Genomic DNA, 18,953 nt, shown 5'->3' on the forward strand with positions numbered 1-18,953 from the left:
TGGAACAGCAATCATGACTGTGGGCAAGAGCAGCAAGATGCTGCAGCACAATGACTACCGAATGCGATGCATCCTGCAAGATGGGCGGATCTTCATTGGCACCTTTAAAGCTTTTGACAAGCATATGAATTTGATCCTCTGTGATTGTGGTGAGTTCAGGAAGATCAAGCCAAAGAATCCAAAACAGCCAGAACGTGAAGAAAAGCGGGTTTTGGGTTTGGTCTTGCTGTGTGGGGAGAACTTGGTATCCATGCCTGTGGAAGGCCCACCACCTAAAGATACTGGCATTGCTCGGGTACCACTTGCTGGAGCTACAGGAGGTCCCGGGGTTGGGAGGGCAGCTGGCAGAGGTGTACCAGCTGGTGTACCAATTCCCCAGGCTCCTGCTGGATTGGCAGGCCCTGTCCGAGGAGTTGGGGGTCCATTCCAGCAGATAATGACTCCACAGGGAAGGGGTACTGTGGCAGCTGCTGCAACTACCAGCACTGCTGGAGCCCCAACCCAATACCCACCAGGAAGGGGGACTCCACCCCCTCCTGTAGGCAGAGCAACCCCACCTCCAGGCACTATGGCTCCTCCACCTGGTATCAGACCACCCATGGGCCCACCAATTGGGCTTCCTCCTGCTCCAGGGACACCAATAGGCATGCCTCCTCCAGGAATGAGACCCCCTCCACCAGGAATTAGAGGTCCATCTCCCCCAGGAATGCGTCCACCAAGACCCTAGGATACTGTTGATCTGTCCAGTTATTTTTCCCCCCACAGTGCTTCTTGTGAAATTGTATAGGTTGTTTGCGAGCTTTTTGTCCCCTCTTTCTGCATTAATAATAGCTAATAATAAATGCACATAGCAACTAAAAAAATAAAAAATAAAAAATAAAATGTACAAATAAAATTCATTTAAAAAAAAAAGAAGAATATAAGATCTTGAGCCTGGGGTGGTAGCACACACCTATAATCTCACTATTTGGGAGGCTGAGGCAGGAGATCACCTCAAATTTGAGGCCAGCATGGGCTACATAGTGAGTTCAAGACCAGCTTGAACTACACGGCAGGACCCTGTCTCAAGAAACACTAACAACAAAAAAACAGAAGATTCTTTAGGACAAGACTTGTGTTTAATTCCCATTTGTATACAGATACACTCAAATAATGAATGAAATCATTAATTTTCCATGAAAAACCCTTAAGATATGTCTTTACCAGGGTATAGAGATGAAGAGGTTAGAGAAAATTTGAAAGTCTGCACACTAGTTTATTTCTCTAAGACACACAACATTTTGTTCTTTTAAGCATTAGTATTCAAAGCTAACGTTTCCTAGTTTAAAGTTAATGTCCTTACCTCCTTAAATTTTCCATGATACTCTGATGAAAGCATTGCCAGGATCCACATTTTAGAGCCATGGGAATGGCTTTAGAGAGGCAGCTGGTCACTAGAGGGCAGCAACACTGGCGCCCTCTGGTCCAGATCAGAGCAGTGCCCACCATGCCACCAGGAAGACTTCAGTAAAAATACCCAGCAAAAAGCAAATGGAAGTTTTCCTCTTTCCTTTCTCATCCTAAACTGACTTCCCTCAAAAGCTTTTTAACACTTCTTAGAGATCTTGCATGGAAAGCCAGAAAAACATAGTAAAAAAGAAATCTGCCTTTCAAAGGCCTGGCCCATTTTGTGTGTCCCCTCTAGGGATGTCTAACCTCAGGAGAGCTCTGTCCCCCAAGTTTGAGTGACAGTGGACATGCCCCTCTGGGGAGACTGGAAGAAGCAGGTGTGAGTCGAGCAGGACATGACAGTACCCAGAGCCCGAACTGGTTAGCTGGTTTAGGAGAGCTGAGAGTGAAAGCAAGACTGGGGTACAGATCAGTGCTGCCAGGCCTGACTGGCAAGCACAAGGTCCTGAGTTCAATTCCCAGTAAGGGGTGGGGGGCAGGGGTGAGGGATGGGGGTAGAAGCAACAGCAACATCCAAGATTAACTACGGGACCTTTTCCAGATCCAAATTTATATGAGTTTTGTTTGTCTGTTTTTGTGGTACTGGGACTGAAGCCAGGGCCTTCACAATGACCTACATCTCCAGCTCTTTACAAAATAAAGTACTCCAAATACAGTATGTCCAGAGCCAAATTTGTTACTCACTGCAGAGACTTCCTCTAAAGCTGCTTTCTACCCTCTGTGTACCTCTTGTTAACTGTACCGTCTTCACCAGTGGTCCAAGCCAGCACACCTGGTCTCCATCTTAAAACACTATGTTCTCCTTTCTGGCACTCTATCTCAAGACACAGTGGGAAAAGACAGGATTCTAAAGTCAGATCTGAGTACAAATGCTACCAACGCCACTGTCTGGATGCAGGCTTTGGGCCAGGCCAGGAGCCTTCTGGAAGCCCAGATCCTATTTCTTGAACAAGGCTAAAACCATCAGCAAACTGTTACAAAGATCATCAATAAAGCATGCACCACAGTAAGGCCAGGCACATAGCCAGTAAGCAGTAAAGAAACCACTGTTCTTGAATAAGAACTGCTTTAATGACTAACCGGGACAGAAGAGAAGGTTTGCACAACGAATGTCTCGGCAGGAAGAGTAGGCAATAAACTAAAGTTGGTCACCTCTTCTTGGACCTGCTCCTTTCCTCTTTACTATTTCATAGTCCAGGCCTCTTCTTTCCCACCAATATTCCTCAACTAATCTCCCTGCTTGTAACTATATGCACACCCGTCCAGCACAGCTGTTCCAAACCATGGAGCTAACCATTTCACATAACAACCACAGGAAAAGGCGCACTCTGAAGCAAGAACATCAGTCCTTCCAGCCTTACTTCTGGTCTCCCGTGTCCCCATGTCCGAACCACACTACTGCCTGTCATCCCAGCTGTCCCACTGCCACACTTGTCACCGACATGCCCTACTCATCCCTCAAAACATGATTCCCACGTCCTCTTGTCTTCAAAGCTTTTCTCTGATATTTCAAAGGTTTTCCTTCAGACTTGACCCACAAGTTGCATCCAAATATTTTGGCCTTGTTTCTTACTGGCCCTAGCCAACTGTGCAGTTCTGGAAGAAGAAGACACGCTTTACCACCTGAGCATCCCTCCTGTGCCCGGGATATGTCACCTGACAGCATTTCTGTGATGCAAACTCAATACTGCTCCACTAGTACCAGCAACCTAGAAGACTGGAAAAATAAAACTGTCACTATGAAAAAAATGCACTATTTCTAGAAACTTTGTGAAGTTTTAAAAATCCAATTAATTCCAAACTAATCATAAAGAGATTAAATAATACTGAGAATAAAACTTACATAAAAGTTCACAATGGAAGGGCCAGAAATTTAGCTCAGTGGTTCCACCACCTGCCTTGCAAGCGCAAGGTCCCAAGTTAGATCCCCGTTACCAAAAAATAAAAAATAAAAAAGTTTACACTGGAAGATATGTTGGGCCAAACTCTCATTAAGAAAAAAAAAAAGAAAGAAATGTCAGTATTTATTACAAAAATCTGAAAAAAATTTCAATCACAAGGAGAATATCTTGACGACATTCTCATTCCCAGTAGACAAAAAATAAAATCTAACAAAAGCAGTCTTTTAGTTCACAGTAAAATATTTTGAGGCTTTCCTTCTAGAAAGGTACATTTAATCTTGGCTGAATAGAATAGAGGCAGAATAATGCTCTTACTGGCTATGCATATCACTTTCTTTTTTAAATAGTGGATTTGAAGAATTATTTCCTATATTCAAATGATTTAAACCTTTCACAGATTGTGCAAATTTACCTCCACTAATCACCATGAAGACTGACAATGCAATTATAACAACTATCTACAAAAACTTAAAGATGTACTTGGTAAACACAGAAATAAAAAATATCTGTCTAGATAATGTACTTAAAACTAAGCCAATTTCTTTTGGAGAAATAGAATGATATACTGTAGAAAGACCATTAATTTGGGTCCTCAAAAATGTTAGAACATGTGAAGTTTGTTTTTTGAAATCCCAACTATAACCCACTGTATTTAGCACCTCCTGTCCTTTCCAGTATATTAGATAATTGCACACCACACTAAAAACAAAATTAAGGAAAACATTCCTACCGCCCACCTTTTTCATTAAAGAAAACACAGAAATATCACACATGCAACAACATCTTATAAAAGTCAAAATGACTAGCCCCAAAGAAAGGTGTTTGTCCTTAATTAAAAGAGAGAATTTAGAGGCCCGGGGCGGGGGGCGGAATCATTGGTTCTGACACAAAGTTGGCTTAGCAGTTTTCAAACCCTGTTCTGGAGGCTCCTTCAGGTGCCTTAGTGGCTGGGCTGCAACCCCACATTAATCAGAGGAAGCTGCACGTTTTTGGTGCATTTATACAGTGAGCGTCAGCAAAGACTGTTCAAACAGAGGTGATCATAACTTTTAAAATTCTGAAAACTGGGGCCAGGAATTTAGTTCAGTGGCACCCCATGCCTGCCTCACAAGCGCAAGGTCCTGAGTTCGAGCCTCAGTACTGAAGAAAAAAAAAATCTGAAAATCACTAAAAAGGATTAACCAATAATAACAATGGTTACTACTGACATTCACACTTCATAAACTAAAAATATAAACAGCAATATTGAATATAGAAAAAATGGTTTTAAACAGTGGTAGAACATTAAGAAACAGGCAAGACTCACAACTTTAGGTGCGTTTCTTTTATGAGTAAGTGTGTTCTTTTGATTCTAATCAGTTTTTTTTATCACGCTATTGTTTGTTTAGGGAAGAGACAGAAGCTAAGTTTCTGCAACTTTGCTCTGGCAAAAAGACAGTAGACAGCTCAGTAGGGTATCGGCTGTGAACCCAAGGCAAACAGCTTCAGCAGGCAAATATATGATCACACTGACATGATTGAGTATGCTTGTTTAGATGAATGGGAGGGGGCCCACTTCATATATTGGGGTGGGGGACATATCTGTCTTAGTTTGGGAATCTGTACCAGAAATAATATCCTTTTTCAAGGACATTCCTAATTTTTAACAACTACTGCACCCTCTTATTCTTCTGTACTTAAGTCAATTAATGCCAACAAAAATCAGAAATTAGAGTTTAACAAATACATGAAAACCATCACTTTCTAAATAAATTAGAATATTTAGAAAACTGACTATTTTAATGCTTTGCTTTCTTTTATGAAGAAACTACAGATTTAAAGCTTATTCGCCAGTGCCTTGGTCCACAAGGCGTGGATGGCTACCACCGAGCAGCCTCTCCTATCTCTCTCCTCTCTTAGCCCTTTCAATAGTATACTGTTGAAATTGTGACAGAGAAGTATCAAAGCCATCTAAAAAGAATCCTATAAATTTTTTGTCACACAAAAATGCTATTTAGCTAGTGAAAGCATGGACAATTTTAAAAATGAGAAGTTTTTTTTTTTTTTGTACCGGGGATCGAACTCGGGTCCTTGTGCTTGCGCAGCAGCGCACTGAGCTAAATCCCCGGCCCTGGAACATTATTTTTTAATGCTTATTACTTTCCAAGAGAATACAGTCTCTCCATACTAAGACTCAATTGTAAAAGATCAAGATAAGAAGGAAAAAAAAATTATTAGCATTTGTAGTTTATTTTTAACCAAATGAAAAGATTATTTTTATCTGAGTATTCATATAGTTTACTTTTAAACTACAAATATATGAATACTCAGAGATAAAAATAATCCTTTCATTTGGTTAAAAAATAAGATGAACAATAACCTGGACTACATTAAATAACATTTACTTCTTAATATCACTGGACACTCTCTTCAGAAGGCTTAGAAATAAAAATTACAGCAGTCTGTTCCAAACACAGGGAAGATAAATACTGCTGTACATAAACTCTCCAAACTATGACTGATCTAGTTAATAATTTATTAGAGCTATGACTCTCATTTCTTCTACGTGTTAATGAAAGCAATCCTACCCTTGGGACAGAATGCTGGAAAGATACTGATCCCCATCATAGAAGTACAGAGGCCTATCAAGTGGGGACCCACACATGAGACAGTGCAGATTTTCCTATTCGATGCTGCTCTCTGGACTTAAAAGAGACAAATCAGAATAAATTCAAGTCATTTATTTCCTCAAAATGGGTAAAATATGAAAACAAGGTGCAAGTTACTTATAGGTATTGATTCCCTCGAAAGATCTAATATAAAACACGCGTAGGTACATCAACATAAGTTTCTGAAAGATTTCAAAATGTTTTCTTGCTCTAAAAGTCACATTTGTGACAGACTGATACATGAGCTTGATGGTTTAATCCATTTATTTGTTTGTACTCTACCACTTAGCTATTCCCCATCCCTCAATCCTTTTCAGAGTAAGGAAAGACATAAATATAATTTCACATATTTATAATAGGTTTTGAAATTCTATATACTCAAGAAAATATCAAATTTTCCTGAGCCTAACTTTCCTATTAAAATATTTAAATTTTGTTCATATACATTTATATCATTAAAATCATTACTAAATATACAACACACTAGAGTAACCATATTTGTTTTTAATATGTAATATTTATTTTTTAATTATAAAACCTATCTCTTCAAAGAAATAAGCTCACATTGGTGAATTTCTTTTCCTATTTCTTACACCAAGACAAAACTGAGCTAATCACACACACACTCACTCACTCACACCGAGTTTTTAAATCCTGGGGTTAAATGAATTCTTTCTACATATCTTTCTAAGCAACATGTGGTGTGAGAGGAGACACCATTTATGGTTCACACCACCTAAGGGCACTCTGCACATTTTCAAACAGCTTTCAGAATCAAGTTTTTATATGAGGAAAGAGACCTCATCCTACTTGAAGTTTAAGGGGTCAGTACTAGTAGCTTAGAAAATGTGTTTTCTCATGAAAAGTAAAAACACTGTTAAAGACATGTTACTCTGGCGCACTGCTTCCCCTCTGGGCCTTGTCCATCAACAAAGTCGAGTTTCCAGAGCAGGATGAACCACACTGAGGAACTTCAAATGAGAGGACTGGAAGATAATCAGACTAACTAAGCTCCAAGCATTATTCTCCTGAACTACACAATCATCAACAAACTCAATTTCAAACTTTTTGTAGAAAACAAATGAAAGTGAAGAATTACTTCAAATAAATATGATTTAAATGCTGACAAGACTGGCTTTAGCATATACACAGCACTTCAGCTCAACCTCAGGAGGCAGGATGCTTACCTGCTTCCTGTGAATTCAGCACTTCTAAGGCATGCATCATGGCACTTGCGAAGACATTGGCATCCTCCTTGCTGCCAAAGTTGAGGCCGTACACCTGTCTAGCATCTCGCCACTGGTGGAAAGTCTGTGTAGCTTGATTATACTTCAACCCTTTAGGAATGGCACAATTTATCACGACCTGAAAGACAATTAATTCTTTATAAAATCAAGCTAATACCTTGCAAAATCAAGGAACAACTGAAAGTGTTATCAATAAGGTTGTCCACCTGAGCCAGCACCATCTTCTAACAGCTGCAGCTTACCTTTTTTCATATCTCAAATGACTTGTTTCATCCTGCTGGTCAGTATGTCTAACTTTTTGCCAACACCAGTGTCTTTAATGACTGTAGCTTTATATTAAGTCACAAGAGCCTCTGGGTATTCCTCTGATTTTGTTCCTCAGTATTGCTTTGGGTATTCTCAGTCAAGCTATCATTTTATATTCTGGTTATCAATTTCCACCAAATTATTTTTAGAATTTTGATTAAGGTTACATCAATCTCGGAAGAAGTGGTATTACAAAATTACCTAATTCATGAATATCATATACTACCTTTTATTTAAATTGACTTTGACACTTGATACCTTTTTATATGGGGGCCTCAAATGTTTCCATTGGATTTTTTTGGTACTGAGGATCGAACTCAGGACCTTGTGCTTGCAAGGCAGGCGGTGGCATCACTGAGCTAAATCCCCAGGCCCTGTTTCCACTAGATTTGATAAGTATTTGATAAATTTTTGTTACTATTATAAATAGTAACTTTAAAATTTTTCATTCTCTTACGAAAACTGCTCTTTGTACAATGACAATGTCCTCAGAAGCCTTGTTGAACTTGTCTTTTAATTTTAATCTACTATTAATCTAATCTATTGGTTAATTCTAACCATTCTAATCTATTAATCCTACTAATTTATATTCAGCCCAATATATATCCATAACATCTGCAGGAGATAGTGTTATTTCTTCCTTTCCAATTATATACAATATTATTTCTCTTTCTCACCTCCATTATACTATCTAGGAATCACAATTCAACGCTGAAAGGTGTGGAGATACTTTGTCTCTTACCTGAGGGAAAGCTTTCTTAATGTGACCCTAGACACCATCTTCTGTGACCTGTTTTGCATACTTTCCACCAGAGCAGAGAAGCATGCCTGACTCTTAGATTCTCAAGTCAAATTAACCTGAAATTTCCTTTCTATTGTATTCATGAAAGTTTCTGTATCAACGTTATGTTGGGCTCAAAGTGAACTGAGAGCTGATCCTTTTCTTAGCCATTTCTGGAAAAAAGTTTTGTAATGTTGGTGTCATTTCATTAAAGGTTAAACATATTAACTGGCTAAACAAACATACAAACAAAATAGTTCACTTGAACCCAGAGGTGTTTTTTTGAAATTCTTTTAACTATGGTCTTAATTTCTTTAAAAATAGTAATACTGCTGGGGATGCAGCTCAGTGGTTTCACCGCCTGCTGCGCAAGCACAAGGACCTGAGTTCGATCCCAGTACGGGGGGGGGGGGGATACTGTCCAGATTTCCTATTTCTTCTCATGAGTTTTGTGAAGTTACATTTTCCCAGGAACTTATACACTTCACCCAAGTTTTCAAAACTGCTGCCACTGGCCAGGGATTTAGCTCAGTGGTTCTGCTGCCTACCTTGCAAGCTCAAGGACCCGAGTTCGATCCCCATTACCAAAAAACCCTCCAAAAACTGCTGCCTTAAACCAGCTCAGGATGCCCTTGGCTCACTCTGCTGACTATTGGATCTGTGCTAGTATCCTCTTCTCACGTTGTCAGTGGATTCTCTCTCAACCAGGACCCCTCAGGAACTTTAGAGCAGATCCTCTCCTTGGTATATCTGCTGTCCATTGTATTTATTTCAGCTCTTATCTGCATCTGATCTTAGCCAAAAGGCCAAGAAGTGATTTTTCAGCTCTGATCTATAGTCTATTTCATTTGCTTTAATGGCCTACTCTTTAATTTCTTCAATCAATTCTTTCATTCACTTAACCCAAGAAGAGACAACATTGTAAATAATCCTTAAAACTAAGGAAGAAATGCTTGTTTTCACTTAATGATAACTACAGTAAGTTTCCCAACTTAAGAACATTTGAGTTGCGAACTTTCACAGATCCAAATGGACTTTGCATTACAAACATTCGTGGATGCAAACTGTGGAAGGAGCTCACATGTCTGCTGGACACTGTCGTAGTTTTGCCGCTGTGTGCTTACTGCAGAGTGCAGTAGCGTACAGTAGTACAGTACAGTCAGGGAATTACTGTATTTTGGGGTGTTTTTTATGTTTTACATTGTATATTTGTGTCAAAGATGTGTAAGACTCACTTTGTCACACTTACGAACAAATTCGACTTTGTAAACACTTTCCCGGAACGAAACTGTACTTATGGGATGTGCACAGTGTCCAGCGTGGACCTGATCGCAGCCCAAGCTCATGCCGCCCATCAGTGGGCCCAAATTCAAACTGGTGCTGTGACCGATTGGGCAGCGCGGTAAACACATTCTCTGCCTTGCTACTTGACTCAGTATCCACCACATCTATGAGGCCGCCCATTCCCATTTTCCCTATCTACCCAACAAACTGGTGATTCTTTTATGCCATGTTGTGCTATAATTTACAACTGTAAATTTACGACTGTATTAACAGTTCTTTTCTTGCAAGTTTTACATCCAAATTTTTGACTGCATCTTCTCTCCAAGGTCACAAACTTAATGAACCTAAGCATAGTGCTTAGAGAATCATAAACAATTAGCATGCCGGGTTTGATGGCGCACACCTATAATCCCAGCACTCGGAAGTCTGAGGCAGGAGGACTGCTGAGAGTTCAAGGCCAGCACGGGCTACAATTGAGTTCAAAGCCAGCATGAACTGCATAGGAAGACCCTGTCTCAAACAAAAAAAAAATAAAAATAAATAATTAGTGTTATGCAGGAAAAATGGAATAATTTGTACATACTCCATTTTATAAAGAAGTAGAGTGATTTCCTGAAACAAGTGTTACTACAGAAAGTTTAATGTTTAATAAATTGTAACAATGTATTTCCACTTGGAAAAGACTGATTACCAGTAAGAGGTACAAGAAATGCAGTCTAGAATGAGAAGAAACCAATTACTACTACACGTATTCATAGGTACATTATCATTTAAGTAGTATTCTTATAAAATTATATTTTCTAGTTGTTTATTGCTAGTTATTTTAAAATGTTACTGATTTTAAAACACTAGTCTTGTATCAACCTGCTGAGTGATCTTGTTAGTAATAGTCTATATGCAGTCACCTTCAGGAATGTTTTGATATAAACAGTCCCATCACTGGTGACTAAGGCCAGCTGCTGCCTCCTTTCCCATCCTCAAAGCTTCTATTTCTTCTCTGTACCTCAGGTTAGCTATAATGTTATCTGCAACACTGAAGGAAAGTGGCTAAAACTGAAACCCCAAACTGATTCACAGGTTTAACAGAAATGCTCTCAATAAGGGCCGGAGATTTAGCTCAGTGGCACCACACTTGCCTTGAAAGCGCAAAGTCCTGAGTCTGAGCCCTGCTACTGGGGGAGGGGGAGTGGTACCATGCTCTCAACATTGTACCATCCAGAAAGGTGTACAGAAGCTCATTTCCACCCTTATCACCTTAAGAAAATCTGTTTTTATACCCAATGTGCTGGGAATTATTATATATTGATTTGAATTTTATAAATGTCTCTGAACCCCATTTCTTACAGATTTCATCCTAGTAAGTTACATTACTAAGTGAGCTAATATTAAACTACCTTTCTTTTTTTTTGATACTAATTGCTTTAATTGCTTTTTTTTTTTTTAAATACCAGGGATCAAATTTAGTACCTTGCCCTTGCAAGGCAGGCATAGTGCCATTGAGCTAATCTCTGGCCCCTGATACCAATTGCTTTTTTTTTTTCTTAAATTCTTTTATTGGTACATTTTAGGTATACAATACGTTTACATTTATCATTGGGTGCTTGTACCTGTACATGATGAATCTTGGTTCTTATTTTTTTCCCCATTCCCTGTGAGCCCTTCACCCCCTCCACCCTTCCCTATTTACATAGATTTCATTTCCATTTTTTTCTTTTCTCATAGTTTTTCCTTTCCCTTCTTCCCTTTCCCCTTCCCCTCCCACCACCCCTACACCTTTGGACCTTTTCCTATTTCAAATTATCAATTATTCATTGTAATCATTTTAATCCTTATCTACACTCTCAGTTTCTCACACTAGAGAAACTATTTGGTATTTACACGTGTGTCCTATTTATTTTGCTTAAGAGTATGGCCTCAATATGCATCCATTTAGCTATAAATGTCTCTAGTTTCTCATTCTTTATGGCTGAGTAGTACTCCATTTTATTAAAAAACCACACCTTCTTTATCCAGTCTCCAGTTGATGGGCACTTGGGCTGTTTCCAAGCTTTAGCTATTACAAACTGTGCCGCTATAAACATGAGTGCACATATATCGCTGTGGTATGATTCTTTTAATTCTTTTGGGAAGATCCCCAGCAGGGGAATAGCTGGGTCAAATGGGACCTCTAGCCCTAGTTCTTTGAGGTTTCTCCACACTGACTTCCACAGTGGTTGCACCAGTCTGCACTCCCACCAGCAGTGGAGCAGGGTTCCTTTCTCCCCACAGCCCCGCCAGCATTTGTTATTGGTTGATTTCTTGATAGCAGCCATTCTTTCTGGGGTGAGGTGGAATCTCAGTGTTGTTTTCATCTGCATCTCTCAAATGACCAGTGATGTTGTGAACAAAACCTCAGTAGCACAGGAACTAGCACAAAGAATCAACAACTGGGATCTCATCTTATTAAAAAGCTTCTGCACTGCAAGAGAAACCACCAACACAGCTAAGAGACAACCTACAATGTGGGAAAAAAATTTTAGCAGCTGTACCTCAGACAAAGGTCTACTATCTAGAATATATAAAGAATTGAAAAAAATCAGACCCCCCAAATTAAACTACCTTTCCATCACTGAGATGAAGAAAGAGAATCCTACACTTGGCCTAGAGGTGGCCTTTTGCTTTTTGCATCATACTGCTGCATTTGGTCTGCAAATTGTATTGAAGAGCACTTCTATTTACGTAAGTGTGTGTTCATAAGTAAGACTGGCTCATAACTTTCCTATCTCAAACTGCTCTTCTCTTTTAGGTATCAGAACTATATTGGCCTTATAAAATGGCCCATTTACTGGCATTTTTCAGTGTGTTACAATTTCTCATTTCCTGCCTGCAACTAGAGTGCTTTTCTCATTCTTAAAATGATCTACTTAGAACTTTTTGTTGTTTTTGATTTGGCCAGTTTCTCTTTTCAATGATGTAGCTTTTATGCTTTTAAGTTCTATTTATTTTTATGTAATTAATTCTTCTTGGTATGGTTTTCTTTCTCTGGGTTAAGCTCCCCACCAACACAATACAGTATGTATTGTCAAGATTTGTCCATCTTAGGACAGTTTAGATATGTATAGTATCTTATCACTCCAGCGTAAGTATTTTATTTTTATAATAATTTCATCTTATTATTTATAAGACTGATTTTGAATTTCCAAAAATTTTAAAAGAAAAAGTCTGTCATAGGACAGTTTGATTCTCTTATGAATAAAAAATTTTAGTGTTTTATCTGAAAATGCTCTGGCTTAACCTAATTTCTAATTACTTTTAAATATTAATTTTCTTTTCTGTTGACATACTTTTAGGATTGTTCATCAGTACTGATTGAGTGACCAGTTCACCAAAAATTTATGTTCTTTACAGCTAATGATCTGGAATGCTGTACTAAGAAGTCATTTCTACAAAGTTGCAATTATCTCGTTCTCATGTTTTTCTCAACAGCATCTTAGGAAGTAGGTAGCTTGTCTCTGACCTAATGTACACTGGACCCTGCCACCGGAAGAGATGAAGAGCACAGGGAGGGCGCACTGTGGGGCTCAGGACACCAGAGAAAGGCTGTGCAACACAGCAGGGAAACTGGGCATAGAGGGATAGGAGAGAGACTAGGGAGGTGAGGGAAGAGAGACAGGAGGATGACAGAAAAAGCAGTCTGAGAAGGGAGAAGAGCAGCAGGCTGAGAGTGTACTAAATCAATAAATCTGGTAAATTCAGAGGTTTGTGTTTTTTTCCTGTAGACTGACTCAAGACTGTGAAAGTTTCTCTCCAGAGGGGCACTGCTTTTGTTTTTATCAGGTGCCTTAAGTTTCAGTGGCCTGCAACCAGCATTTATTAATAATTTCTTGGCTGGAGTTAGGTAAGTGAAGTTGGAGTTTCCATTTCTCAGGGAAGAACCTAACCAGCTCAGACAGAAACAAATTCCTTGGCCTCCCTGTTCTGACTAAAGAAGTTCTTGTAGTCCTCTCAAGACCCTTCTAAGACTTCCAAGTTCTTTGCAGAGTTAAAGAATTTCAAACCACAACCTCTCAAAGGCCCACAGTCCCTATACACATGCATGACACATCTAAGGCCCATCTCCATCCTGACCCTTGGACTACTGCAGTGTCTGTCTACACAGCACGAAACCACATGCCATAGTGGAGTCCTAGGGATCTACTTCTCTTTAATGACAGCTTAGCTGAGCATTAAAGAAAATTTGTTTTATTTTTCTTGCAGGAGGAACAGGACAATTTTAGTATCACTTGATTTCCAACATCACTGGAAAACATTCTTTCAAAGTATTTCTAAGTCTACAACTCATAGAAGTTTTCCCTGCTGTCAGTATATAGTTAATGCTAGCAAAAACCCTATGTACCTTTTCCTCTGTCTACCATTCCTGATTTTTTTTTTTTTATGGTGAAAATAATGTGTATTTAGAATTAGCCAGCTGGACTCAGTTTAGATGATCCCAATTTTGTTGGCAGCATCCGAGGCATCGTCATCGGGCGCCAGTCGGACATTCGCCTTCTTCTGTCCATCAGGCCTGATCAGGGTTCTGACCTTGGCCACGTCAGTGTCACAGAGCTTCTTCACAGCTTGTTTGCTCTGGTGCTTGTTGGCCTTGACGTCCACAATGAACACGCGTGTGTTGCTGTCCTCCATCTTCTTCATGGCTGACTCTGTGGTCTGGGGAACTTGATGATGGCATAGTGGTCAAGCTTGTTACTCCTGGGGGTGCTTTTCCGAGAGTATTTCAGCTGCCGCCAGAGCCACAGTGTCTTGGGATGGCGGAAGGTGGGTGACGTGCGGATTTTTTTTCTTTTTCTGGCTGTGGATGCCTTTCAGCACTGCTTTCTTGGCTTTCAAAGCTTTTGCTTTGGCTTCAGCTCTGGGAGGGGCAGGAACTACCTTCTTCCCCGTCGGCGCCATCTTGGTAAAAAGGGCCTCCTGGGTTCGTTCCCACGGGCTTATACCACTAAATCTCACTGAAGACTCGCGATGCTTTTTACTGAGATCTGATTGGATAATCTTTGGCGTGCTTCCCGCTGGGAACTGTAGTTAGTTAATTTCTTCTCAAGCGTGACTAAGCATGACCATTCCTGACTTTTTAGGGAACAAGAAATCAACTAGACCAACAAACACACAGTCGGCTCCTTAAATAGTATTTAATATTTGTCTGAAATTTACTTTTATCTTTTCATTTTTTTACTAATATATATTTGTGATACATAATCATTACATTCATCTTGGGGAATAGATTATCTATCGTATCTTGGTCCTTTTTTCTTTTTTCAGTTTTATTAGTACTTGTTTACAGTACATAATGATTTTATTCCTTGTGTGGGAGTTGGTACATGTACATAACACATCTCAATTCTTTTTTCATCCCCTTCCCATTTGAAAAAGGTCTATCTCCCTACTTGCTATTATCTATCTTTTATTTTGCTCGTTATTTATATCTTGAGTTTCTCATGTAAGAGAAGCCACACCACATTTAAGTTTACGTCTGATTTGTTTCAATAACACTATGGTCTGAAGGTGCATCGATCCCCTTCTCTCCCTCCCTCCCTCCTCCATTCCCTTTCTTCTCTTACTCAAATTACAAAAGCTAGCTACTTGAAAAATCAGATCTAATGAAAACTCACATAGAAAACCACATTTATAATTTTGTACAATTAGTTCTAAATCTTTGTTTAAATTCAGGCTTCATAAAAAGTAGAAAGGGTAAAGAGGGAAACCTATATTCAGTATTTCCCAGAGAAATCATATTCACCAGCATTTTGAAGCATGGCTTTATTTCATTGACTACCCCAAGTCCTTCTGTGATATGGAATCACTTTCCAGCAGCAGCTGGCCAGCTCTTACCTGGTGGTCCTGGATCTTCCTGCCCACCACTCTGAACGTGTTGTTGCCTGTGTGGTGATAGATGTGGACTCTGCTGAACCCTGTGGAGCCACCAGCTGGCACCCACTTCTTGTTGGCATCGTCGTAAACCATCACAGCAGCTCTCGCCTGACAGATACTCTGTTCACTGCAAAAAATACAATGTTCAGACTTAAGATATTTAAATCAGCTAGGTATCCCACGTAGGCATACAAGCCAGTGTTAGCCAAACTGAGAGTAAGCAACAATTAGTGATGTACTGTAGGTGCTTCAAAGAATGAGCAGTACAGAACCTTACCCTGCAGGAGAGCCTGCTGGGGAAAGCAGAGACACAAAAAGTAGTAAGGGACAAATGGAGACCAGGGTCCTCAGGAGCACTCACACAGGCCACACAAGAGCCATTCTCTTCTAAGTGTGTGCATCTAATTCTTTCATTAACTGAATACAACTACAAGTACAAATCAACTGTCACTTTTTAAACTGCACACATGCTTATTGTATTGGTGACCTGTCTGTGATTACCATGACTTTTATCTTCAGGCTTACTTCACAGCCTAACAAATTCAAATACACGCCCTTGGCCTGAGACTTGGAGCTGCCACTCATACATAATCAAGCAATGAGTGTGTGTGTAAATCTCAATTCCCCAATCAAGTTCCAACCTACATTACCACACTCATGAAAGTGTAAAAGTAAAAATGAGATGATTTCTAAGGATCCTGCTAGTTTTAAGATTCTAACCTCCACAGACAAATATTAAAGAAAAAAGGATCAAGTCTATCACAGAGTCTTTTAAGTTTTAGCTGTATTAATTTGTTATTTGTTCCCAAGTCAGACTAAGATACACAAATAAATAAAATGTAAAGATGAAGTCAATTTCATAATTCAGCAGTTAGCTCACATTTCAAATATTTTAAAATATTCCTGAAGAGAAAAAGTGATTCAAATTTTACCTTATTCCATTCTATATTTATTTATTTTTGTGGTACTAGAGACTGAACCCAGAGTCTCTGCACTGAGCTATGTACTCAGCCTTTTTCTCCCCACTTTTTACTTAGAGTCTTGCTAAGTGCTTAGCTGCCCAAGCTAGGCCCCAACTTTCAATCCTTCTGCCTTAGCCTCCTAAAGTTCTTACAAGGATGCACCACCATACCCAGCCATGTTTTATTTTTTAAAAGAATCAAACACCAAAAGGCAGAAACAAGCATATTACCTTTATGCTGGTGATCTCCAATTACTATAACTCAACCTCCACACGGAAAAGCTTATGCAGTAGTCAAGGGAGACACTCCTCAGAAGCGCACACAACTGTGCCCTTACAAAGAACACTGCTCACTCTACCAGCTCAGTCCCAAAGATTTCAAACCATCCATCATCCCGGTTCTTCCCAACGCCCTCAGGGACAAGCCACCTCACACTGCCCTTCCTCAAGCCTCTGCCGTGCCTGAGAGGGAGGACGCTGAGGGCTGCACCTCTGCCTGGCCTGGGCCTGAGGACCACACCATAGCACCTCAAGCGGTCACAGCTCTGAGCAGCACAGTGCTTCATAGTGGAGGTTACAGCGCCTTACAGTTTTCTATTATGGAAATTTTACAAAAACTAATTTGTGAAAATATTTGTGTACTAAACCCAATAGTACTGCCTAAACTTTTATGCTACCCTAAAATTTCTTGGTACTAAAGTGCAAATTATTTTTAAAAAAATTAATGGGCATTTGTCAATATAGCAGTTGAAATCTCTTCATCATTCGTAACAGAAATAGCTAAATGGCAACTTTTATATAACTACAAAGATTACGTGAAACAAGCAAAGGCAAAGTGCCTCTTATAGGTTATAATTTAACAAATTTACTATAAGACATTAGTAACAAATCAATAAATAAACCTGTAAATTAATTCAGAACAGTACTTTTGAGTTTTCCTTTTTTTTTTTTGTGCAGTACTGGGGATCGAACTTAGGACCTTAGGCAGTGCAGTGTCCCTGAGCTAAATCCCTGGCCCTCAAGTTTTCAAAAATTAGTATTCTAGGCCTACATTCTGTTTTCAAGGGTCAAGAAATAATGTCTCAGGCTGGGGATTTAGCTCAGCGGCACCATGCCTGTCTCACAAGCGCGAGGTCCTGAGTTCAATCCCCAGTACCAAAAAAAAAAAAAAAAAAAGAAATAATGTCTCTTCAAGATGTCCCAATACAAGCAATGGCCAACTTTGTAAAGTAAGTCACTTCATGCTTAAATTTAAAAAAACAAAGTATAGGAAATATAAAACTAAAGAGATATAACGCTCTAAAGTCTTCCCCTTCCTCTTTCCTACCTGTACAGTAGGTTGCTGGAGAAACTCCAAATACTGAAACACATGGTTAACTGAACAGCTCTGACTGCTGCTTAATCATCAAGAAACAGATTACCTTTCATATCCAAAGTTTCCCAATCTGCAAATTCAACCTACTGTATCAAAATAAACTCAAAAATACTGCATCTGTACTGAATGTGTACAGACCTTGTTCTCCTGTCACTATTCCCTAAATGATACAAAAATGCACAGCATTTACATTGTATTAGGTTCTCTAAGTAACCTAGAGATGATTTACAGCAAGGGTGTCCACAAACTGGTGGAATGTGATCCAAATTTGATGTGTATTAATGAAATTGTCATAGACAAAATTTTAAAAAACCTATCATCTCAACAAAAAAAGTTACAACTCAAATAGACTGTTATAAAAAATAGCTATGTGGTAACATGTTTGATTGCAAAAACAATCAGAACCATTTACTGATGGTGAGTTAATTATATAATGTATAGAAAGGATGGCAGATATAAGTTGTTCTGAAAAAAATCAGATTTTCTCCAAGTTATAGCCAGGTAAATTGAAGAAACAGGAAAATCCATCAAAAGAGATTTGGAGGGTAAAGTTTCAGATTTCAAGTTTTATGCTTGGCCACTGATTAAAGTGCAATAAGGCTCACCTTGTGCTTTTTATTAGCAGTTCTGATAACAAACTGCTGACTGAAGAAAGAGTTTCTTTGATGCCATTAAAAGACAACTAGGGACTGGGGATTTAGCTCTGTAGCACAGCGCCTGCCTGGCAAGCACAAGGTCCTGAGTTTGATCACCAGTACCCCAAAAAACAACAAAAAAAAGATACAACTAAATCTCTTGATTTGCAGTAAAGATTACATTAAATCAATTTTCTTTAACCTTTGTCAACACATCTGCTACAGCTACTGATGGCACCCCAGTAACAGTCGGTTAAGGATTTAGGTTGGGCACGGAGGTATACATCTATAATCCTAGCACTCTTGGAGGATGAGACTGGAGGACTCCAAATTTGAGCCCAGCCTGGGCAACTCAGTGAGACCCTGTATGTTACAGTTCAGACCTCAAATGCCTCCTCAAAGCCCCATGTATTCAGAGGTGGGGCTTTTAGAGAGTGACCAGGGCCATGGAGTCGCAGTACT

General features: G+C 39.4%; 2 protein-coding genes across 15 annotated transcripts in view; one reads left to right on the forward strand and one right to left on the reverse strand.

Annotated features, from left to right (window-relative positions):
* Positions 1 to 18,953, reverse strand: part of Enah (ENAH actin regulator) — a 140,736-nt gene that overhangs the window by 57,558 nt on the left and 64,225 nt on the right. For 13 of the 14 annotated variants that reach the window (XM_087209801.1, XM_087209804.1, XM_087209806.1 and 10 more), the window contains exons 2-3: positions 15,482 to 15,647; positions 7,186 to 7,363 (exon numbers count right to left, since the gene is read on the reverse strand). In XM_087209801.1, the coding sequence (XP_087065927.1) occupies positions 7,186 to 7,363; positions 15,482 to 15,647 (344 nt within the window). Of the gene's footprint in view, positions 1 to 7,185; positions 7,364 to 10,019; positions 10,127 to 15,481; positions 15,648 to 18,953 lie in introns of those variants that run through there. The other variant, XM_087209808.1, reaches the window with a different exon arrangement.
* LOC101697838 (small nuclear ribonucleoprotein-associated protein N) lies at positions 14 to 727 on the forward strand. The gene has a single exon (XM_004867455.4). The coding sequence runs from the start codon at positions 14 to 16 to the stop codon at positions 725 to 727; it is 714 nt and encodes a 237-aa protein (XP_004867512.1).

The sequence above is a fragment of the Heterocephalus glaber genome, unplaced genomic scaffold, assembly GCF_053883595.1.
Source record: "Heterocephalus glaber isolate CG9 unplaced genomic scaffold, H.glaber_assembly_v1.0 deba00001067, whole genome shotgun sequence".
Taxonomy (NCBI): Eukaryota; Metazoa; Chordata; class Mammalia; order Rodentia; family Bathyergidae; genus Heterocephalus; species Heterocephalus glaber.